The 24,679-nt window shown below is 41.7% G+C and overlaps 2 protein-coding genes across 3 annotated transcripts in view; both read left to right on the top strand.

Annotated features, from left to right (window-relative positions):
- Positions 1–114: 114 nt before the first annotated feature.
- On the top strand, positions 115–10,517 carry ZFX (zinc finger protein X-linked). 2 transcript variants are annotated; one of them, XM_053457267.1, is made up of 8 exons: positions 115–237; positions 3,660–3,752; positions 4,784–5,329; positions 5,985–6,134; positions 6,588–6,731; positions 7,278–7,415; positions 7,994–8,146; positions 8,733–10,517. In XM_053457267.1, exons 2-8 carry the CDS (start codon positions 3,686–3,688, stop codon positions 9,923–9,925), a joined length of 2,391 nt encoding a protein of 796 aa, XP_053313242.1. In that variant the 5' UTR covers positions 115–237; positions 3,660–3,685; the 3' UTR covers positions 9,926–10,517. The 2 variants fall into 2 exon arrangements, with proteins under 2 accessions (XP_053313242.1, XP_053313241.1); XM_053457266.1 differs by lacking the exons at positions 115–237; positions 3,660–3,752 and having other exon boundaries at positions 4,747–5,329.
- A 9,151-nt stretch (positions 10,518–19,668) lies between these two features.
- The window catches only part of GDPD1 (glycerophosphodiester phosphodiesterase domain containing 1), a 24,186-nt gene continuing 19,175 nt past the window's right edge, over positions 19,669–24,679 (top strand). Inside the window, exon 1 of the mRNA XM_053457265.1 lies at positions 19,669–19,930. Within this exon, the coding sequence (XP_053313240.1) occupies positions 19,795–19,930 (136 nt within the window). The 5' untranslated portion in view covers positions 19,669–19,794. The remainder of the gene's footprint in view (positions 19,931–24,679) is intronic.

Below are 24,679 nucleotides of genomic sequence, written 5' to 3'. Positions count from 1 at the left end.
GACGTTTACTGCTGACGGCGGCCCAGCCAGGAGAGCTGCCCGCTTTTTTTTCTTCGCTCCCTCCTTCCCCCATCTCTCTCACAGCCATCGAGCTCGGCCCCTCCCTTTCTGCCTCTCGCACTCACTCTATACCTTCCCCCCCTCCTCCCTCCCTTCGAATCAGCCACCGCGTTCGGGCCTAACGGACAGAGAACGCCGAACCCGAGGCGCGCGGGACAAGCCGCCACCGTTCTGAAGGTAAGGCCGCGACGGCCGGCAGGTTGGGGCCCAGGGCGGGAAATGCGCGTGGGCTTCCGAGCACGGGGAGGCCGGGTACCCGGCCAGGCGTGCAGCTGCCACCGCTTTGCTCTTGCTTCGTGCAGGGAGCAATAGCGAAAACAAATGGGTCTGCTTGCTTTTTATCTGACGCTGTCATGGAGAGAGATGCCGTGATTTCCGTGCTTTTTAATCTAGGCCGGGGCGCCTGGATTAGGGCCGCGGCCTTCCACGGCCCGTTTGTAGGCCTCCGTTCGACCGCTTGCCCTTCCAGGCCTCAGAGGAGGCCGCAGCTAGGCCATGGTGGGACTGCAGGGAGGAGGGGGCGGCGGCTAAGAACACAGGCGCTTTCCTCTCTGCACCCCATTCGGAGGGTTTTAGGCAGCATTCGCGGGAGTGACGCCCTGCGCAAAACTACACGGTCGCCGATGCTAAACCTGTGGAAGCAGGCCGTTTATTTTGTACTTTTTTGCAAATACAGATCGACACGCATTGTGAACAAGATGGCGGCCAGACACATGCTGCGTGAGAGGGAGGAGGAGGGGCTGCGCCGCCATCTTGGAATTCCCGGTGTGAAAAAATGTAGCAGGGCGTAGGAGGAAGGAACAAAAAAGAAAACGAATAGCTTTGTGCTAATACGCGCCTCGCCATATTCATTAAGACACTCCCTTGGTAATTGGCGGCAAGGCAGCTCTTTTTTTTTTTTTTTTGCTCCATCTTTTGTTAAAGGGCAACGCATGCGCAAGCAAATATATATATCACACTTTTTATTGTTGTCTTATAAATAAATGTATATAAATATATTGTGGTTATACAGAAGTTTTGTTTTCATGGGTAGGATAAATAAGATTTTTATGTACATAAAATCGTAGAACAGGACTATGTATCTATAATCGTATATAGTGTATCTTTCGTTTATGTAATCTTATATAGTGTATAATATAGTTTATATCTTATATAGTGTGTGTGTTGGGGGGGGGTTGTTTTAAACAGCCCTGAATAAATCTCTCTGTAGCTTTAAATTACTATGTGTTTCAAAAAAATTGTTGCATCTCAAAACGATTAGTTGTACTGATTGAAAAGCAAAGCCGCTTTTTTTTTGTCCTGAAAACATTGTAGTTTTCCTAGTGATGGTTTTTCTTTTGATCACTCGGATTCCCCAGATCTCAGGTGGTCCGATAATGTCTTCTGGGTTAGTAACGGTAGGGTGGGCAGACTTCCCGTCTATCACCGGGGTATGAAAACGTATACTGCAGGTTATAACTCTGTTATAAAAAGACCCTCTGTGAATTCTGGATATATATGTAAAAACATGGGGGGGGGGCTTGTAGGTAGCCGTTTTATTCGGGAGTTTTGGGGATTTCTTTCCTCGATCCTGTGCAGCCCAAAGCTGGATTGATCTCTAGCAAACTAAATAAAATTCATTATTGCTACTGGGACCTATCGCACTAGTCCTAGCATAAACCTTGCCGTTCTCGCTTTTCATAAAAAAAAAAAAAATCTAATATGTGGCCTTTTTTGTTACTGTAAACCATGGAATTCCGACCCAATTTAAGGATGCAGCTGGTCCGATGATCAACACTGAACCGTACACCTTTTTGTTTTCTGCGATGCCTCGTTTGGCTATTAGGTCCGCTTTATGGAAATGCTTTTATATATTTTTTCCCATTAAAATCTACCCGGCATCATTGTGCGATTGTTACTGCGTGTATCCTCTGGCAGCGCAGACACACACTTTAGGGCCTGTGGTTAGCATTGCTATGGGGAAGTGCCTTTTATTTAACTTTGTCATCTATTGTAAATAGGTAAGTAATATGGAAGTCTTTAATAACTTGTTTTCTGTAGTTACTAAACTCACTGTTGTGAGGGCTGATGAACAATCTTATAAACTCATAGAACCAAACTTCACAAGCTCTTAAAAAAAAAAAAAAGGGGGGTAATCCGGCAGGCAAGAGGACAAAGGGATTTGTTTCTCTAAAGAGAAACTGGAGGTGGGGGCTGGGGCGGAATTATAAACGAGTCGGCACTTCGTATTGTAGAGCGTGCCTAGCTGTGCTGTGATTGGGACCTCCGTTGGGAAACCTGAAACTCCCATCCTGTGGAAGGGCTGCGATGGACGTTCATAGTGTGGTGTTACTAAATAACACCTCTCGCCAAACTAAGGACTGTTTGGGCTCAACTCCCTTGCTTCACTATTCATTCTGATCGGTTAACGTTGGTAGGATTCTCCAGCATGAAGTGCTGAGCTGGCCCATTTCATTGTATGATTCAATGGATGAGGAGACCTCACTGGTTTCCCCGCAGGTTATACAGGGCCAGCCAAGCTCTTGCTGCAGCAAAAGCTCATTGGGGTTGGCCTTTCAGAATGAATAGTGGAGGCGTTGAAGCACAGCTATCCATTTAGTGAATAGACCCCAACAGTAAAAAAACAGTCACTTTCTATTGCTGTTTGGTGAATAAACCCTCCTGTGTATCGTGATAGTACCTGGTTTGTGTCCTTCCCATAAGAACCTGTATATCAAGCTTTAGTTGCAACATCAAAATGTATATTCTGCAAACCAGTATTTAAAACTAGTATGTATGACGCTGCCAAACACACAGTTTCCATGGTTTTCATAGAATGGCATCATTGTCTTAGGTTTGGTAAAATGGGCCAGGCTGCATCAATACATTTTGTTGTAAAAACACAAATATGTAACTTCTCTGTGTTTAAAAAGAAAGAAAAAAAGTGTTTTATTCTTGGATTATTTGTTCGGTTCTCTGCATCTTGTTTGAATTTACCGTTACCCTAGTTGGAGGGAACATCTCCTCGCTCTGTGCCATGATCTCCTATATCTAGTTACTCTCAGCCCCTCGTGTCTGGAATGACTTGCAAGAACATATATTGTTCTGGAAGAAAACCTGTTACCGTTCGCAAGGTACCCTTCAGCAGGACAGAAAAGCTAAAGCTTCCCATAAGCCCTATCATGGCTGAGAACCATTTTATCAACAAGAACGGACAAACAGATTTAGATGTATATAGAAACAGCTTAATTACTGCAAAAGGTGCGTCACAATGAAATTGGTTATAAATGGGGGTTTTAACAGTAAAAACACGGGAAGGACCATAGGGAGAGACTATCGTGAAAGGCAAAAGCCGTTGGTTTGAAAGCAACAAGTGGATACCGTCCGTAATATTCCAATCGAGCATTATAAGCGTGTAGTTAGAGAACGTTGGCTGCCGTGATTTGCGGTGCGTGTACCATCTGTCTGTTTTGCTGACATGGTCTGTGAGTTATCAGGCATCATGGTATTATTAAAAATGTTTTTATTTCTGTATTTTTGGAAACGTATAATGTTTTTCAGATCTTTGACGATAAGTAACCTTTGCTTTTTTTCTGGGTTTCCCCCCTCCGTGTGTTCAGGAAAAGCTGCTAATGATTATTCAGTCATGGAAGAAGATGTAGCAGAGCTCGAACTGCAGACAGCAGAGCCACATGCGTTTTTTCATGCTGCAGGTACGGTGCACGTCGGATTTGTTCTGATGATGTCATTATACACTTAAACAGAAATGTTACTAGATTAATAGTGTAAGAGGCGTGTAGTACATATCACAGCTCACCAACTCCACTAGAACTGAAATGATTATACAAAGTCAATCTCCCTCCATATAGTTAAGGGGAAGATGCAGCAGACGTGAAACACTTGCTTTATGTTCTATTTACTACATGGAGATTTGTTTCAATGCCTTAACTTCACTATACATTATGAAGTGCCAAACCCCAGTGGCATTCTGCTGCAGGAGAAGCCTTTCAGTCATGTGGAGCCACTGTAACTGTGCCTGGGCACATGACTTGCCTAAGCGATGTGAGGATATAGATGGTGTTCAGCTTTTTCTTGGCATCCATGAGTAATATATATAAGAACACTTAAAACGATATGTATTTCTTCATTAAAGGGACAGTTTAATGTCCCTCACGCCCCCCAAAAAAGCATATTAAAGTGCTATGAGGGTTTTTTTTTGTTTTTTTATGCCTTCTTCACAACAACAAAGTACTTGCCTGACCTAGAAGCTGCAGTCCTGTTGCTGCAGTTGCCCTCCTCCTCAGCAGTGCATATGATGGCTGCAGTGTCCTTTTTTAAACCACTACTCCTTTACAAAAAGAAATAAAGCAGAATTGTCCTCAAATGTCCCCATCATACATGTTGGGTGTTTTGTTTGTTTGAAGAACCCTTTTAGTATGATTTGTCCATTCTACCACCATCTGGTGATGGCTTTGGAAAGTGCCTAAAGCCCAAATTTTATTTTCTGTTACTTCAGCATTTTGCGCAATAAATGTGACATGACGGGAACAACCAGACAATAAGAGAACGCATCAATTACCAAGTCCGAAACGTCTGCTTAATGGTTCAAGTAATACAAACAAGTCCTATAAAGCTATAATTATGAGCTCTACAAAGTCTAATAGTATTCACATAGTTTTTAAATTAAATAAGTAGCATTTGAGGACGTTCATCTCCATCTCCATGGGTTTTTTTCCCCCTCTAGGGTCTGGTGAGCCTCATCTTAATGGTAACGAAATAATTGTGGAGATCCAGGAGACTGTCTTTGTGTCTGATGGCGATGGTGGTATGGCGGTGCAGGGCTTTTCTGATGATCCAGAATCGGTGGTAATCCAGGACGTTATTGAAGATGTGGTAATTGAGGATGTCCACTGTGCAGACATCATAGAAGGATCCCGAGTGACAGAGACTGTCATAATCCCTGAGCAGGTCCTAGAGGATGAGGTAGATACGGCTATAGAGGAGCAAGAGCTGGAAGAGGATGAATTAACGCACTGTGATGTTCCAGAAAGTGTACTGGACTCTGATCTGGTTGAAAGCACGTTAGCGCCTTCTAGCACAGAGAGTGTTCATTCGGTCTCTGAACAAGTGGAAGAAGAGATTGCGGAGGCCGGACTTGGGGAGGACATGATTTCAGGGGAAGTTCTGGTAGCAGACTGTTCATCAGAGGCAGTAATTGATGCCAATGGGATACCCATACAGGGACACGATGGTGAGGAAGTGAATTGCGATGACTACCTCATGATCTCATGTAAGTATAAACTCCTTGACCACACTATACACGGCGTGATTATTAACAAAGCAAGCTTCAAATAAAGCAAAACCCAGCAGAAGCTAGGTTATATTTCAGCCGCCCGCCTAGTAAATCTCCAATAAATGTGACTGGCTAGGCTTTGCAGAGTCGCATTTTAATCCATTGAGCACTTATTGCTTGTTGGTATATCCAAGGACATTCTGTACAAATGACACAATTTTAAGGTGTCTGTTTTGTGACAAAATCAACATGGACCAGAGGTGACTGCATGGATCGCATGCAACCCTTCATTGTACATTTGCACATTTTGGGCCTTATAATCAAACACATTTCAGCTGATCTGCTTACAAGCGAGTCCTTCCTAGATTACGTCTGCTCAGAAACTACTCTACTCTGCAGCGGATTGCTTTAGTAAATACCGGAGTAGTTATTGTAAGAATTATATTGAATAAGGAGCTTAGTACATTTAAAGCTGCTATTTTTTTTACTCCCATACAGCCATGTCAAGAAAAGGTGTATATATTTTATAGCACGTTATGAACGCAAACTTTTTGGTTGTTTTTAGGGAACTAAAGGTGCTTTTGACAAATTTACAAATGAAATTGTTGTGGATTCTAATGTTGCTTCAACCCTTTTATTCATGTGTATTTAGTGGATGATGCAGAGAAGATTGATGAAGATTGTACAGATGAAATGGCTATGGGGGAAGAAGTCGATGGTGACCCCAGCAAGCTGGATGGGTCATGTCCAGAAGTCATCAAGGTGTACATCTTTAAGGCTGATCCCGGTGAGGAAGATTTAGGTAAGAAATGGCCCTTAGTTTTAACCCCCCCCCCTGTTCACTATGTGTAGCAGTGAGTAGGTAAACCTACCTTAGTAATATAAACATTTTTCTAATCATGTTTCATGTATGTTACCAGCTGTGTCATTGTAGCAATTCTGATTGAGCTGACTTCTGCAGCTTAATGTGTGATCACTACTTGATTCCTTTCTAATATAATGGTTGGTTGCTTTAAGCTGAATAAAGATGACATACATTCTTTTTCCGTTATTAAAGTGCTGAAGATTGTAAAGAATATTAGTTTTATTGGATATCATGTTCATTGTAGAACTTTCTGCACTTCAAAGCAGTTTAGAAACAAATAAGCATTTTGTATGGTTATACACAGTTACAAAGTGTTTCCTGTGAATGCTTACATGATATTTTTGTGTGTGTACAGTTAAACACAAGTTTTTTTTTTTTTGTTTTCTGTAGGAGGCACGGTAGACATTGTAGAGAGCGAGTCTGAGAATGATCATGGAGATGGACTTCTTGATGCCCATGCTGGAGGACGCCTGCCTCGTGAAAAAATGGTTTATATGGCTGTGAATGACTCGCACAATGAAGACAATGACCTTGGTTAGTAACCGTAACTTCAGTGAATATGTTGTATGTGCATTTTGTAGGTGGATTCAAAACTCTTCATTGTAGGTGACACCTACAATTATGACACCTTAGGTTTAAATAACTTGTGGATGAGCTTTTGAGGAGCTTAAACTGTGCTTCTAATATAAGCATTTGGCAGTTTCTTTTTAAGCACAGATACACATTTCTGAGCTGTGTAGAGTTTTGGAACTACCTAGCTGACCCCTTCTGTAATAAGTTTAAAAAAAATGTTCCCATATATGTGGCATTTATATTGTAGGGTTTTGCATGGGTGTCCCTTAGTTTCCGTTTTATCAAAGTGCGATTTACTGGTAGTACATTCAGTGTTTACTTTGGTTGTTTTATGTCTCCTTTGCTATCCAGATAGTAAGTGGGGAAGCCTAGCCTGAAATGACATCCGAAGTGCCATATATGCCAGAGTATTGTTTCCTTATTCAGAATAAGGAGCACATCGCTGTGTAAAATGGGACAGACAATTCTTTTTACCCACGTTTATATGTTCTTCCCTTTCCACTGCAGATGTTGCAGAGATTGCCGATGAAGTCTATATGGAAGTGATTGTTGGTGAGGAGGATGCTTCGGTAACACATGATCAGCAGCTGGATGATGCTGAACTGAGCAAGACTTTTATGCCGGTTGCTTGGGCTGCAGCTTATGGTAATCTTGTGTAGGCTATATTTATACTTAGATTGTTGGAAAATAGCAGTCACTGTACGATTGTTCTTCACAGTGATTGTACTCACCATATTGAAAGGCTATATCCCTTTTAATTTAATGCTGGCACCCACCAGCTAAAAAAAAAAATTGCTTAGGAGGGGGATCAACAAAAAAAAAACCATTAAATGATTAGGTGTTTCTAAACTCCGGATAGTCTATTTAGCAGGTGTGTTTTCATTAGCTTTTGTCTACAAGTAAGATTTTTGAAACAAGTCAGAAAAAGTGTTTTGTTTTTTTCATATATATAATATAGTAAATTAGATCTAAGAATAATGGTACCTAAAGAAATCCTTTTTGTCCGGGGGGGAAAAAAAATCTATCTATAATATGTGACGAGCGCCACAGGAATGTTAAAACAGCCATTGTTACGAAGGATACAAAAAAGCAGCTCTGTCCTTAAGGGGATAATCATCAACTTAACTTTTTAAATCGCATGTATTAAATCGCAGATTTTTACTGTTTGGTTTTAATCACGCGTTTAATTGCTATATACATAAATGGAGCCGGTTTTCTCCTAGGTAATAACATGGGTAACAGCATGGACGGGGTTGAGCACAGGAACGGCACTGCCAGTGCTCTTCTGCACATAGATGAATCTGATGGACTGGACAGGCTAGCAAAACAAAAACCAAAGAAGAAGAGGCGAGGAGAAAATAGGCAATACCAAACAGGTGTGTTACTCAACCGCCACTAAAGTGAATAGCTGTGATACATATACGTGCCGTTGCGTTATTTGTACTATTTTTCTATAGCGCAGCAGTTTTGTTACATTCCAGCTGTTTCTACCTTGTAAAAGCCGCGTGTAAATGTGTATATTTTTATTATATTTATAATATTGCCTTTATATGTGTTCAGCAAAACTGTCATTCTCTCCCTATTCCACAGCAGCCTGCATACCAAATCATAGCATGTTGTGGGGTTTTGAAATGTAACCGTCTCTGGCGCATGTGATTCTCACTGCTTTTAAACACCAATGACGCGTTATGTTAGCCTGTTTACTACAGCAGTTGTATATGTTTAACCCTTTCCCATTAAACACAGCATGCGTCAGTCCCGCTTTCAAATTCCATTGTGTTTTGCACACTTTTTCTTCAGGATAAAATAATTCAACAGAGCAGTGATAGTTTGGAGTCTCTTTGTATGCTTTGTCTCATATTTTAGTAGTACCTAGAAGTAATGGCTTCACAATATAACATACAAAAGATGTTATAATTTCAGTATCTACCATAGTCTAATGTATTTGTTCTCTTTTACTAGCCATAATAATTGGTCCCGATGGCCATCCACTTACTGTTTACCCGTGTATGATCTGCGGCAAAAAATTCAAGTCTCGAGGCTTCTTAAAGAGACACATGAAAAACCACCCCGAGCACTTGACCCGCAAGAAATATCGCTGCACGGACTGTGACTACACCACCAACAAGAAGGTGAGCCTGCACAACCATTTGGAGAGCCACAAATTGACTGCTGCTGTCATTAAAACCGAGAAGGAACTGGAATGTGATGAGTGTGGGAAGGTGTTCTCGCACTCCAATGCTTTGTTTGCCCATAAGTTAACCCACAAGGATAAAACGGGCAACAAGATGCATAGATGCAAATTCTGTGACTACGAGACAGCAGAGCAAGGGTTGTTGAACCGTCACCTAATGGCTGTTCATAGCAAGAGCTTCCCACACATCTGTGTAGAGTGTGGGAAGGGTTTTAGACACCCATCTGAGCTAAAGAAGCACATGCGCACTCACACTGGGGAGAAGCCCTACTTGTGTCAGTACTGTGACTACAGGTCAGCTGACTCGTCCAACTTGAAGACACATGTCAAGACGAAACACAGCAAGGAGATGCCCTTCAAATGTGACATCTGCCTTCAGACGTTTGCAGACTCCAAAGACCTGCAAGCTCATGTCCTCATGCACCAGGAAAGCAAAAGTCACCAGTGCCTGCACTGTGACCACAAGAGTTCCAACTCTAGTGACCTTAAGCGGCACATCATCTCTGTGCACACCAAGGACTATCCTCACAAGTGCGAAGTGTGCGAGAAGGGCTTCCACAGGCCCTCCGAGCTCAAGAAACATGAAGCCGCACACCGGGGCAAAAAGGTGCACCAGTGTAGGCACTGTGAGTTCCAGATTGCTGATCCTTTTGTGCTTAGTCGGCACATCCTATCTGTCCACACAAAGGAGTTGCCTTTCAGGTGTAAACGTTGCCGGAAGGGCTTCAGACAGCAAACAGAACTGAAAAAGCACATGAAGACTCACAGCGGCAAAAAGGTATACCAGTGTGAATATTGTGAGTACAACACCACCGATGCGTCTGGGTTTAAGCGCCATGTCATCTCCATTCACACCAAAGACTATCCACATCGCTGCGATTACTGCAAAAAAGGCTTCCGTCGCCCATCGGAAAAGAATCAGCACACAATGAAACATCATAAAGAGGCCGCTTTAATGTGATCCCAGACATTGTCCAGAACAGACTGGAACCCCCACCCCCTCCACACACACCCGTTCTTGTAAAAGAGACTTTTTTTTTTTTTTTCCCCTTTATTTTTTTGTCTTGTTTATTATAGCATTACAGTTCTCTGCCTCACAAATAGAACTTATTTTTATACTCCCGTTCTGCAATTTGTTTAATAAATTAACAGTTGCAAATCTGAGGCAGGCAATGTAGCTGCATCTTTTGATTCCGGCTTCTGTTCTCTGGTGTTTCGGTCTTTTGAAAAAAAAAAATGGAAGAGTAGTTTATCTTTGGAAAAGCTGCTACGTGTTAATAGTCGAAATACATTTTAGCTCGTTATTACTGCTTAACCCATAAACATTAAGTTGCTTGCATTTCCTTGCCGTTTCGCAGGCCCGAGTGTACTGGGGAGGGTTGTTGAATTGAACTTTGTTGAAGTGGGGCTTCATGATGTAGCAGTATTTTATTCTTTTTAATAATTATCAATGCCTAATATTTTAAGACACGCGTCTTTAGGAAAAGTGGGAAAATTTCGTTTGGTAGCCGGCCCAGTTTTTTTTTTTTTTTTTTTTTTTAAAGCCATTTTACTATGGCCGGGTGGTTCTATTTTCAGATAATGTAATACTAACAAAATGTTGATTTCCCTACATGCTCACAAAAAAATATCTTTTAAAAAATACTGTACTTAAGTGCAGATCACTACCAACCTGAATAGTGGCAGCTTATAGGCGCGATGGAGCAAAGAGCGCTTTTCATGCATCTGTTTAGCCAGCCGTGTTACGTTTCTAGTCGTGATTTCTACTCCTTGTTTTCCCGTTTGGCTGGATTAGAGCATTAGGTACAATGTTTCTCAGTGTTTTAGAATAAGCAAAATGTCAGAGAAATTCAGTATTTCCGCGTAACATTCTTTTGCTTGTTAGCACGATGCGCTGCTCCTTGGAAATTAACATTTTAGGAAGTTTCCCCATCAGCAGCTGCTCTATTTGAATGCAGCGTTCCCAACGACTCTGTTACCTTTCATATAGCATTAAATAATTGTTTATTTAGGGGCAATTAAAACCGTGTTGATGGGTTTATAAATGATGCTGTGCATTCTTTATTGTCCGATTGAATGTTAGAAGCTCAGGTGCGCGCTGTGCAGCTTTGCGGTTGTCTATATACTTACATGTCTTTGTGAAGGTGTCGGTGTGTAACTAAAACTACTGTATGTGAGATGTTTAGAACTCTGTTTATAATCGTTCAGCCCCACATTTGTCATGTTACGCCTTTATTATATGATAAGTGATTAACCAAAGTGAATATTCACATTTAATGCTCCAGTTAAGACAGTCACAAGCCGCGTTTGTGGCAGATTCAGGACTGTATTCAGGCTTCCTGGTTGTTTTATTTGGGGCGTTTTTAACCTATAAACATTCAGGCACTTTTAATTTTGGCAGTTTAATTGTATTTGCTGCCTATATATTATATCTACAATTGCTGTATACAGTACACAACAGCCAATGTTTAAACTCCATTCAACAAGGTGAGTGACGCTTACTGTCAAAACTACCCACAATGTGTGTTTAGATCTTATGGGGAATTAATTCCAAATTGGGAGCCATGTGTATTTTTTTTTTTTATTATTTTAGTACATGTATACGCTGCACATATTGATGGCACTTTTAGCTTAATGACTATATACACAACAAATTCTTATCCTTGTATATCTTTCCATCTGCTGCCAATTAGAATTTGATTAGAAAAGAAAAATGCAATTCCTTTTAGTGCAAAATGTCCTGAATCCATGTAGTGAAATAACCCAAAATCAGATTGAGGCTTATTCGGCATCCGACTTTCTATCTGTGATACTAACTATCGCTGGATAATTTGCAGGGACTTTGGGTTTGTACAGCTGCTATGAATATCGAGCAGCAGAAAAGCAAGACGAGTGTATTCACTAAACTGGGAATTTTCTAGTGAATCAAATGTTTCTACCCCGACTTCGCTGACCGTTGTGGTGGCCGGATCTAGTGGTCTCCAGCATGAAAGGCTGAGCTTGCCCTTGATAATTTGGTAGCATGACCCTCAAGGACTAGTGCCATGTAGGATAAGCGCTGCATTGACTGGGTTCGGGTCCCCCATAATGCAGTTCAGATTTAGTGAATGAACCCTCAAAATTGTTCGCTATTGCAGCAGCTCCGGAGTTCACATTTAGCGGCAGAACACAAATGAATTGAACTTTATGTATTTGTTAAAAAAAATATAATAAACCTTGAGATTGCTCCTGCACCAGAGGCAACATTGGAGATACCTGCAGAGCAGGTGAATGCACGCTGGAGGTTAAACAAAAAAGTATGTTAATTCCATTAACAAAAGATGGTATTTCAATGCTATTATGTTCCAGCAAATAAGATTACAAAATTATACTTGTTTTTTTTTCTTCTTCTTCTTGTTCTTAACCACAAGAATGGGATTGTATAAATATATGTACATTATATTTTATTTTTTTAAGCACAATATTAGATCCTTGAATTAAGGCAAGGATTTGATGATGTGGGTTTTGTAAAATATCAGTCTGTATAAAGAGATTGTAGTTATTGTTTATGTAAGATCTCTAGCTACATAGTTTTAATTCGTTGACATTCGTTTGGCAAGTGCTTCAACATTTGAACTTTTTTGGTTGAATATTTTAAGAGGTACAGGTGTTAACTTTTTGTTTTTGTTTCTTTGTTTTTTACACATGGACATGTAAATTATTCATTAGTCACGGCTTGTATAATATTGTATTGTCCTATTCTCTGTACAATTTTGTATAAAAAGTAAAGCTGGATCACTATAGGAATGTGAGATGACATTGTAATTGTAATTGATAATGTGCAAAAATAAAGATCAGAATATTTTCCTGCTAGTGTATGTATGAGTGTTTGGTCCGCATGGGTGAGAATGAAATGTAACAATCAACTGTCTCCAAAAAGGATTGTCATAAAAGGGCATTTCTGAAAGGGTTTAAGGAATGGTAAACAATTAAGTGTAAAGATCTGCAGCCACCTTTTGTGTTATCTCTCTCGGGGGTTTCCAACCCTGTGTCATAAAGGTATACTCCAGTGTCTCAGGGAGCCCTTTAAGCAAACAATGTGCATTAAAAAACTTTAAAAGTACTTTTGAATATGCAATCTTTAAACCTGTAATCAATAGGAGTGCTTACGATGTACGTGGAAAGGGGGAGGTTGGGTGGTGATGTGGTCTGAGCCCAACAACAATCATGCAGCCAGCGCCGGACTGTCGGTAAGTATATCACACGGCGGGAGATGTTTGGCCGAACGTGCAAATAGGGGAGTTAAGGAGCAAATGCATACAGGGAGAAATGGGCTTTCTATAGGGTTGGGTTGATTTATACCAATAAATATAGAAATCTGAAAACTCTTGGGCATTAAACTGCATTGATTTTAAGCATCTATGTTTAAGGCAAAATTCCACTTAATTTCCTTTTTGTTATGGATAAGAAAGACAGATCTGTCACTTGCAAGTCTACATTTATCAATAGCTAAATAAATAAATGTTGCGTTAACACACTGTATGGAAGATATACACACGCACAGTATCTTTAGATTAACATGCATCATTTTTTATATTGAGAACAACTTGCCTCTACTGAGTTGCAGTAAGATGACAAATCTAATCTCATGACACAAACTTGTGTAAGTTTGTAGCGCACGGTTAAAGTGGTTTCATCTTCATAATTACAGCCCCAGAGATAAGGTTTAGGATGCCTACATGCTAAACTCAAGTGTATGGAACATTATAGAGATACATCAGGTGATGGCTATATAATGGATGTGGTGTATATAGTATGGGTAGCGAAACTCTAAAGTCCTGTTGGACCAAAGTATAAGATATCTCATCGATGTGAACGCAGCACGGCAAATATTTAAAGCGTAAACAAGTCACTACAGCGTGTGTTTAAAAAAACGCCACCTGATTTGGTAGATCCTGTTCATTACTATTTGTAGTTCTAGGGTAATGTGGCACTTGTTTTGGATACAATTAACATTTTTAATTGATTAAAAAGATAAGTTATCTATTATATTGGCCAAGCAAATTAAGTTCAAATTAATGGTTAAGGGTGTAACAGTAATGAATTGTAAACGACAGTTTGCCGAAGAGTAACAATACCTGGTGTTCACGCCCAACGCAGGCGCGATAGGAATAAACTAAACGGGTAACATTTCATAGCGAAACGGCTGTGATCTGGGACGCCAGCATCGTTTGTTTTAACCCCTTCAATCCCGGTGGAGTCGGTTCAGTGATGATTCTCTTTTCCTGTGAATAGTGTACCCCAGTAAACTATATATTGTTTTTTCAAGGAGAGATAGAGCTTTCTTTTGATGCCATAGTTGGATGATTAGCTGAAAATTTAGAATTAGAAATTTAGTAAAAACTAGCAAAAATTAGCAAAAAAACACTTTTTTTATTTTCCCTCTGAATCCTCACAAAATTAGGTAAAGTGACAGAAAATTCCATCCAGATTTATCAATTCAGGTGTCCTGATTTCAGAAATACCTGATTTATATAGATTTTCCATATTTTCCCAGCGTATATAGGCAACATACTATAAGGTGTACATTACTTTATACAAAGCCGTTAAATTTTTACATTAGGTATGATGGGACTGCAACTCTAATTTTAAACAAATAAAACAAAAACACCCACAAAGGTATATATTTCTGTAAAGCAGACAATCCAGAGTATCTCATCAAGAGCATTTGGACAATTTCCATGCAACCATTTGGCCGCTAATCACTGCCACTTTTTTGTGGTTTTCTGGGCGTTACAGGGCACAAACGGGACCATGCGCATTATAGATTCCAAACGTGAAATTTTCACATTTTGCTTTAGTAGACCTATGTTTCATTTGGGGCTGCTTAGCACCCCCCTAATTATAAATACCCCCATAAAAGTATACATTTCTGTAAAGCAGACAACCCAGAGTATCTCATCAAGAGCATTTAGACAATTTCCATGCAACCATGTGGCCGCCAATCACTGCCAAAGTCAGCCGTTGCTCTAATTTCGTGCACTTTTTTCACCAACACTTCTGTGTTGCTGAGGATATTTGGCACAGGGTATGTGTTACGGCAGAGAAATCCAGCGTAAAGTGTTCAGCCGCCTCTCCTGATTACGGAAATACCCCACATGCCTAAATTTTTGGGGTTTTCTGGACATCACAGGGCATAAGTTGTAACGTGCCGGCATACTGGATCACGGTGTGTGCTAAGCCAATGCTATCTATGAAGCAGTTTAGCAGTCCCACAGGAGAACATGTTCCCATAAAAGTATACATTTTTGGAAAGCGGTCTACCAGAGTATTTCACCAGTAGCATTTGGACCATTTTCAAGCCATACCCAGATTCCAGCATGTACTTGTTGGCTGGGCATGATAGGAGTGTGATTGCTGGCAATCATATATAAATTAATATTGTTGTTGTATTTTTTTGTTCAATTTTGGTGTGTTAACCACACTTTTATTTTTTACAATTTGGACAGAAAATTCAACAATATCACTTGGCATGATAGGAGTGTGATTGCTAACACACACACACACACACACACACACACACACACACACACACACACACACACACACACACACACACACACACACACACACACACACACACACACACACACACACACACACACACACACACACACACACACACACACACACACACACACACACACACACACACACACACACACACACTCATTCACAGATTCATTCCCTCAATCACGCATACTCATTCAAACACCCTCCCCCACCCCCCTACCTGCACAGCACCTCTCTCGATGCCACTCACAGACTTCAGCAGGGGACCTGGCCTCCCTTTGTGTTCTCTTGTACTGCACAGAGGAAGCAGGACTGGAGCAGAGTCATGTGATGTCACGTACGTTCACGTGACTCTGCTGGGTTGCGCTTCCTCTGTGCAGTGCAAAAGACCCACCCACAGGTAAGCAGCAGGGCCCTTGTGATCTTGGTTGCCCTGGCTGCCGATCTCACGCGGGCCGCACATGGAGGTCCCGCGAGCCGCATGTTGGACGCCCCTGCTGTAGAAAATAAAAAACTTAAATGAATCACTTATTACCCAAACATAAGTTATACAGTTGTGTGAAAAAGAAGGTACACCCTCTTTCAATTCTATGGTTTTAAACATCAGGACACAATCAATCATCTGTACCTTAGCAGGTCTAACAATGAGGTAAGTACAACCTCAGAAGAACAACAACAACAACGTGACATATTACACCCTGTTATGGTTTGTTCAACAAAAATAAAAACAAAACGGAGACGCCATGTGCAGATAACTAAGTACACCTTACGATTCAATGGATTGTAGAACCACCTTTAGCAGCAAAAAGTAATTGTTTTCTGTATGACTTTATCAGTCTCTCACATCATTGTGGGGGAATTTTGGCTCGCTCTTCTTTACAACGTTGCTTCAGTTCATTATACTGTTGAACAATGTTCTGCATATTTTCCTTATTAATACATAATAGCTAGTGCTACAGAGGCACACAATGGCATAGCAGTTAAGGCTACACAAAGTTCCACTCCCATGTACAGATCTTAGATTCCCTCCAGTAGGACGTCTCGCAGGAATCTGCCTCTTGCTGTTACGTTTTCTGTGCATCTGTGATTTTGTGGTGTTCAGATGCACCACACTCTGCATTCTTTGGAGCATTATCTGCTCATTAAAGAGTTTATTGGTGTGCGGAGTAACATTTCATTTGTTTCTTTAATTATGTTAATCATGCTCAATAACAAAGCCAATGACCTATGAAATACATGGCAGCTGAAATTATTCAGGTTTGCATGCATGTAGTGATTTTCTTGTGGTAGACCCAACAGCTCAGGCGTGTCCAACCTGCGGCCCTCCAGCTGCTGCAGGACTACATCTGCTATACTCCTCAGCCAGCCCCTTAGCTGAAAGAGCATTATGGGACATGTAGTCCTGCAGCAGCTGGAGGGCTGCAGGCTGGACACCCCTGCAATATATCCTTGTCAGGCAGAGGGGACTTTGAGGACTACTATTGTACAAGCTACCAGAGCAGCGGCTAGTATAATCTTTGTCAAGACAGGCCAGAATTGAAGTACAGGGGCTGGAGTTTGGAAAATATTTGGGACCAGGGTCGTGTACAAAGTCAGAGACTGAAGAACGTTCTTGGACAAGCCAGGGTCATACACAAGGCTGGAGATTGGAAAGTGGTCAGAGCTCTGTACAGGAGGGCATAGATCGAAGGATTTTTGGAGATAAGCTAGTTAGGACACTGATAAAGAAGCAATAAAAATGCACCAAGATGACAGACGAGTTGACTTGCTGAACAGGAATAGTTGCCAGTGATCACAACCATCAGGCTTGTGTCCCGGATGCTACCTCCACCCAAGCAGAGTTCTGATTCTAAATACTACTGGCTAGTGGGAATGTTCAGTGCCCAAAGCCAGGTACTGAACATGTGCAAAATAGGCAGAGATTGCACATTCTGTGTGCAGATTACTTGCTAATGTCCAAGTGGGCAAGATGTACTGCAATGCTCACATTATGAGGGTATGTAGGCAGAATCTCCACCTAACTCATATGCTCAAAGTGAATATATTTGTATGCAGTTCCTTATAGTGAAGGCTAGTTTGTGTTGGGCCAAGATATCCATGCACTGAGTTCCGTGAGCATTGTTTTTGATATGCAGTATTAACTGGGAAATCTGGTTGGACTCGCCCCCTCAGAGAAATAATGTTCCTACCAGGGCTCATCTTAATGCCAGGCATCCCAGTCAAAAGGGCACATGGAGGATTGACACCTGTCCTAGTTTCTTCAGAACTGCCTAGGATTAAAGAGGTAAGTTCTAGAGTGTGCTGTAGGGGCACCAAACACCACTCTTGCCTGGGGTGCCACTTGGCCTAGGAAAAGCACGGTGTTCCTAGTGTTCCCCTGAAACAGGCAAGTGGGCAGGTCATAATTGCACACGTTAGCCAAATATTGCCATCCAATCATTAGCCAAATGTTTTTTTTTTTTTTTACAGTACATTACTGGACGAGTAGTTTGCGTTTGCCCCATATGGCACCAGTCTGGTATATCGGTCTGGTTCTCCAGCAGATCCCCAGCACTGCCCTTTTGTGCACGTGATTGCTTCTACAGCCAATCACATGCATGGATTTGGTCAGATGACAAAGGCAATGCTGTCCTCCTTCTCACTTATGAGCTAAAGAGAAACATTGAAAAGTAAGAAAACAGCAAGCCCAGAGCCCTTACAAATATTGAATTTTTTAATTATTTTTAATTTGACCCTGTGGGGCTCATTTTTTTTTAATATTTACTATTTAGTTTACATTGTGTAGTTGGTGCGGTGGGGGTTAATTACTGTGGAATTAGGTAGATGGGGGTAGGAACAAGCTAAAGAAAATTTAGAAAACTTTAAATAATTAAAAATGATATAGGGTGGTTTCCTAAGGAATATATTTTTGGTATTTTTTTCCCATTTATACTAGCTGTGTATAATTTATATATCTGTAAAACCGCAAATAAATTTTTCCAACTTTTTAAAACCATTTTTTTAAAAAACGTATTCATAAAAAATAATGCCTTACATGTATGAATATGGGTTCAAAAAAGCCTTACTTGTTCTAAATATAAATATATATATATATATATATATATATATACACATATATAATATAAAAAAATATAATAAATATAAAATATGTATTATATTTATAATAAGGTATATAATTTGTAAATGAGAAAAACAAACAAACGGGGGTCGATTAAAGAGACCCAGGTGCCTATATGTGGAATTGCAAATAAAACCCGCAAAAAAAAATCCAGTGGCCAATGTCTACCTCAGAGCAGCCCACGGGAAAATTGCACCCTTTGCCAGCCCGCCCCTGTGACCTTTTAAGCAGGCTTCTCTCTTTTAAGGCCTTAGTCCCGCTTCCTAACTTGCCCTGACGAGGCACAACAAACGATAACCTTCTCGGAAGCATAACGTACATATTCTCGCATAAGCCGCAGGAGCAAACTCACGAGAGAAGGAGGCAGCGCATGCGCAGTAAGACCGTCATATAGGATTCACGCATGCGCAACCATATGGCAATGACAAGTGTGGAATAACCTGCCCGGCTGGTGGAAGAAGCTGCTGCAGTGCGCCCAGCCTGCCGGGCAGAGCACACGGATAGAGCGGATCTACCCCGCACACCCCGAGGAGGAGCTACAAATCTGCTTACACATCACCAAAGGGACCATATCCACCCAGAGGGAGTCTGTCTGCTGATATATAGGACATACAGCCAGATACACAGTGTGTACCGGACACTGCAAGAACAGCCCTGCAGCCCCTGAGCTATTCGCAGGCACCAAAACGATCATTGATTGTGACCGGGTCCTGCGGAAGTCCTAGGAGCACCCATCAGCTTTCCTTACTCTGCCATCTCTGCGTCAGTGGTAACCAGAGTACCAGCTCGTCCCTGGGAGCACGACCTGTCAGCCAATCGGTCATGAGATACGAATAACCGGCGATCTACAAGATTCCATTCATAGAACCAGCAGCAAAGCAAAGCAGAGGTCATCGAGATACATAACAGCCCGGTGCCTGCGCATAACACATACCTGCACCTTAACAGCACCCTGCAAGATCACATCCTAGTGAACCCAATACACAGGAGCCAAGAGATCACCCTGTGGGTCAGAACCCTGTAGTGTCAGAGATCGTCACTCCTGCACCTAAGGGACTTCTCCACAGGGACCAAGCACACTGATCACTCACACACATCTCTTCATTCACACCTGGCAGAAGGTTACCTGAGTGCTGGTGGCTACTGAAACAAGAGGCATCATGTCAGCAGCCTTCTACCTGCTAACCACCCTGGGGGGTTATGTGATCACCTCTGCTTTACTGCTTAAATTCCCCAACCTGCTCCACAAGAAGAAGCAACAGAAGTTCAGATGCAAGCACATCTCCCACCGGGGAGGTAAGGATACTGGGGTGTCAGAGTTTGGGGGGAGCTACATGTAACAATCAAGAGTAAGGCAAACAGTACCTGAGCACTTATCTGTAATGGAACAGTACATATAGCATGTTCTCAGAGGCAACATATTAAGTTATACATTCCAGGTCTTCTGGCTACTAGGGAGGTCCAGCCATGGGTTCCAGTCCAAATACATTGGAAGCTGATATGAGTATCCAGGTGATTTAACAATGAAAGCAGTTAAAGACAAGATAGGGGTCTGTTCCCTAAAGGGGGATAATGTGTTATCAATGGCAAACCCTAATAATCATCTTTAATCACAGGTGCTCCTCACTCATTTACCAATGGATTATACAGAGACAGCTCAGCTTGCCCCCGATAATGTATAATAGTGATGTCAGGCAGTTGAAATGTAAAAAACCCTTTTAAGTGAATAAACCCCATATGCACTTGAACTATACCTGTAAACTTTTCGTATTCACATATATTACATTTTTATGTTCAGAAACCATCAAACATGTCACTTGGTCAAATGTATAATTATGGGCAGTTAAACCTATGGCTACCATTGTCACTGAGAGAGAATAATGAAGAAATGAATTGCCCACGACAAGCTATTATATGCTGTAACTCTGGAAATATTTCACTAAAGCTGCAGTTTGCAAGAGAGTTGTCATTTCATTATGCATTATATAAGGCGAATAGACTTCTTCAACAAAAACAGCATGATCAGCCCCGTATAATATGACCTAAGTTTGCATTCTGCAGATCCAGCTCGGCTCTTCTCACTGGTGTTGGCGGTTCATTACGCCAAACAAGATCAGTGAGTTGAAACCACAACTCTCACGTGACATTACATGACCCCGTAATAGTAGCATGGCAGTTAGAATGAGTGTGTGTTCCTTATGGTGTGTGTTGAGGGCCAGGGGGCAATAGGCTTTACATGATCTCTGGACCAGAAGATACCAGCCCTCTTTAGCGAATAAACCCCTGTGTGTAACAAAGATGAGTTTAAATTTGTTTCTTTTCATTTAAGGGAAACCACTTAGTACATTTTTAAATGGGTGTAGCAGTTCCTGCCCTACTTATGGTCAGTTTGCGTCCACTATGTTAGGTACTGGTAATCATAACTGTCCGGTTATTAACATGTGTTCTCTACGGGACTATACTGCATTTATTTATGACTAATACACCTTTCTTGTTAAGTTTTTGTAATGTTTATTTATACACAACATAATAATACTTCCCAGAGCGGCAAAGCTTGTTAACTTGCATAAGCGTCTCAACATGGCATCACCAATCTGTCTAATGTAAGCCAGATAAATGTGCCAACCACAACATGGCATCACCAATCTGCCCAGTGTAAGCGAGATAAATGTTCCAACCACAACATGGCATCACCAATCTGTCCAGTGTAAGCGAGATAAATGTGCCAACCACAACATGGCATCACCAATCTGTCTAATGTAAGCAAGATAAATGTGACAACCACAACATGGCATCACCAATCTAATGTAAGCTAGATAAATGTGACAACCACAACATGGCATCACCAATCTAATGTAAGCTAGATAAATGTGACAACCACAACATGGCATCACCAATCTGTCTAATGTAAGCCAGATAAATGTGCCAACCACAACATGGCATCACCAATCTGTCCAGTGTAAGCGAGATAAATGTGCCAACCACAACATGGCATCACCAATCTGTCTAATGTAAGCAAGATAAATGTGACAACCACCGCATGGCAGCACTAGTTGGTCCGAAATGAAACACAATATAGCACTGTTGTTGTAAATAACCAGGCATAGGATGCAATAAACATTACTGATAAATTGTGCGCTATACTGACCTTTGCCCATTCCAAGCTTTTATTGGAACCATAAATCACGCAAGTAATATGTTACAATATCAGAAAACAAGTCAAAGCAACACTAGGCACTAAGGATATCTCTTGGTTTAACCCTGTGAGTGACGGGGGCTCACATGATTCACACTCAAAGTGACAAAACTTTGTTTGTAGTCAAGGCAATGTATGTGCTGCATATTCTCACCTGTTCGTTTAGAAACTGCACGTATGTTTGATTGTTTGGCAGTATTGCACACATTAACGTTTAGAAGTGCAAAAGGGTTTTTAGTGATCAATTTGCCTTTTAAATGTAAACTTGGATTAGCCAAAACAACGTGCCATTGGAACACAGGAGTGATGGGAGTGATAAAGGCCTCTGTACGGCTATGAAGATTTTCCATTAAACATCTGTTCCATTTCATGGAATATACCGGTATAGGTATATATATATATTGTGGGAAACAAATAGTGCACAAAAAGGATATCATGGCTATAACTAAAGACATCACGAGCAGCAGATGTCAGTATCAGCTTAAACAGCGTTGTGGGGGTCCACGTTACGCCTCTGTTAACATTGTGATTGTAATGTTCATATTACATAGTTTTATTTATATAGATACGTGTTATACAGTGTAATTGTGGTGTGTAAAATGTCAGCGCTGCAGTATGAGAAGCTAATAGAAGACGGGAATGGCATGGTGTTCTGCAGCACATGCGCTTCATGCCAGTCCTGCATTAAATACACAGCGCATGATATGGGAGATACAGTGTAGCTATAAGTATTATCGCTCCATAACGCTCGGCAAATGCAAAGCGCTTAAAGGGTTAATCGCAGTTGATACCTGGGACATTCCTATATATGAGTTAAAATAATACATTATTATGTATGATAGGCTGAGTATGATAGGAGTTGTGATCAATGAAGATGCCTTAACTTTCATTGCTCAGAAGGGGAATCACAGGGTCTGCATAAACGGTTATTTTAGGAAATATTTTAAATTGGATTATTTGATGGGGATGCGTCCTAATTTAATTTTATTATGAACCGGTTTTCTTTTAGTTTAATGACTGATGGCTGCATTGATGGTGGTTAATGGTTTTTGGGGTTGTACAGTTCCAGTTTATATGTATTGTGCAACTAAGAGGTCAAGGCAGTGCGCTAGTACTGATCAGACTAAAACTCTCATCACCCTCATCCTGCTGTAGCCTTGCATTAGGTGTAGTCTTGCATTAAATAGCTGAGAGGTTCCTTTAAATTTTCATAATGTCCTGTTCTCAGCGGTATAGGGAGATTCCGCAGAATTCCCCCCTTCTCCAAGCCATTCCCCGTGCAGGAGATGTGTTTGGCTGAACATAATATACTAACTGCCGGTAGGCTCCAGCTCTGTCTCGGCGAACGCTGCAGACCCCGCACACACGTGTACACTTATGGAACACGCTCCCATGGATCTCTGCCACAGAACCAGGGGTCGACCACGCTATTAGGTGATCAGGCTCCCCATTGTGCCACTGCTCAGTGGGATGGTTATAAGGGAGAACTTCAGTCTCCCCAACTGGCTCATTTATGCCACGAAGGACTGTGGGTAACTGATGCCCTGAGTTAAGCCTAAGGTGGCACCTGAGGCAAATAGATCACCGCTGCCACCTGCCATTCAGCACAGATAGTCAGCAGGAGATCAAGTGACTTGTAATTCCGCCAAATAACAGAGATCAGTGATGTCGTCACGCCAAGGCTCTTGTGTTGGCAAGTTGACACCTTGAAAGCTGTTTGAAGTGGGCTATAAGCTGCCATCGTAGCAGCTCGTCTCTTATTCCACCAGCTTATGGATTCACGTAATGTAAAGCGATTAGACTGCATTGCAGTTTGCGGATCTGCATTTACCCTCGCTTAGCGAAATTCAGTCGTGTGGATGTATTTGTGCGTACAAGGCTCTTCTGAAAAGCCGGCCGTGATTTTAGGCTCTATCTTATTTCACAGTCAAGGAACAATCTTACAATGTAGATGTAGTTCAGCATTCGTCTTAAGCCTGCACAGACAACCATATGTATTGCGTTGTAAACATATGGCATTTATAGCATTCGCTGGGTTCACTGGATCCCACATTCCAGATTACATTTCACCCCTGGCAGGTGTCACATCTACTTACCCCCACAAAATGTCCCCAATGTGTGAAACAGCCAGCGTCCCCTTCTCCTGGCCAGATGCCCCAAGCGGTTGTCTTAGTGGCCTGATACTAAGACCAGCCATCTTCTCCTACTTCTCCTACTAACGCTATAAATAACCTTCCCTCCTAATAACCTGACCTGCATCCTAAACAAACATGTGTTCATCTTATCACCCATTTACTATGTATCTATGTATCATTTAGAGCAGGCATGTCCAAACTTTTTTCGAAGAGTGCCAGATTTGATGAAGTGAACATGTGCGAGGGCCGACCATTTTGCCTGACATTTTCTGAACCATTAAAATGAAATGCAAATTAACTATTTTATGCAAAGTTTATTGAAAACGGCATACCACATCTATCCCTTTCTCACTCTCCTTTTTCAGCAACCGCTCGGCACCCCTTGGGCCCCACTGACTGGCAGAACTCCAGGGCCCGGTCGCAGTCGCGACCCCGGTAGTTCCGCCACTGCCTACAATTTCTTCATCAGATGCCCTTGTGGCTGTGTGTGCCGGCGCAGGGAGAAGGAAAGCCCAAATCTAGCGACTTCCGAGATCGCAAGATTTGGGCTTTCCTTCTCCCTGCGCCGGCACACACAGCCACAAGGGCATCTGATGAAGAAATTGTGTAGGGGAGGGCAGGGGCGTACCTAGAGTATTTGGCACCCGGGGCGGATCCTGTATGTGGCACCCCCCCCACACACACTTTAAAACTACCTGGCCGAAACTGAATACG

Source organism: Spea bombifrons, chromosome 2 (assembly GCF_027358695.1).
Source record: "Spea bombifrons isolate aSpeBom1 chromosome 2, aSpeBom1.2.pri, whole genome shotgun sequence".
NCBI classification, from domain to species: domain Eukaryota; kingdom Metazoa; phylum Chordata; class Amphibia; order Anura; family Pelobatidae; genus Spea; species Spea bombifrons.
The sequence above is the reverse complement of the archived record's forward strand: the minus strand, read 5'-3'. Positions and strand labels throughout refer to the sequence as shown.

What these genes read in the sequence shown, in the direction of transcription:
- ZFX (XM_053457267.1), top strand. Translation starts at nt 3,686, where the DNA reads ATGGAAGAAGATGTAGCAGAGCTCGAACTGCAGACAGCAGAGCCACAT. An exon ending in TGACTACCTCATGATCTCAT is followed by an intron (nt 5,330 to 5,984) that starts GTAAGTATAAAC and finishes ATGTGTATTTAG; the next exon opens with TGGATGATGCAGAGAAGATT. An exon ending in TCCCGGTGAGGAAGATTTAG is followed by an intron (nt 6,135 to 6,587) that starts GTAAGAAATGGC and finishes TGTTTTCTGTAG; the next exon opens with GAGGCACGGTAGACATTGTA.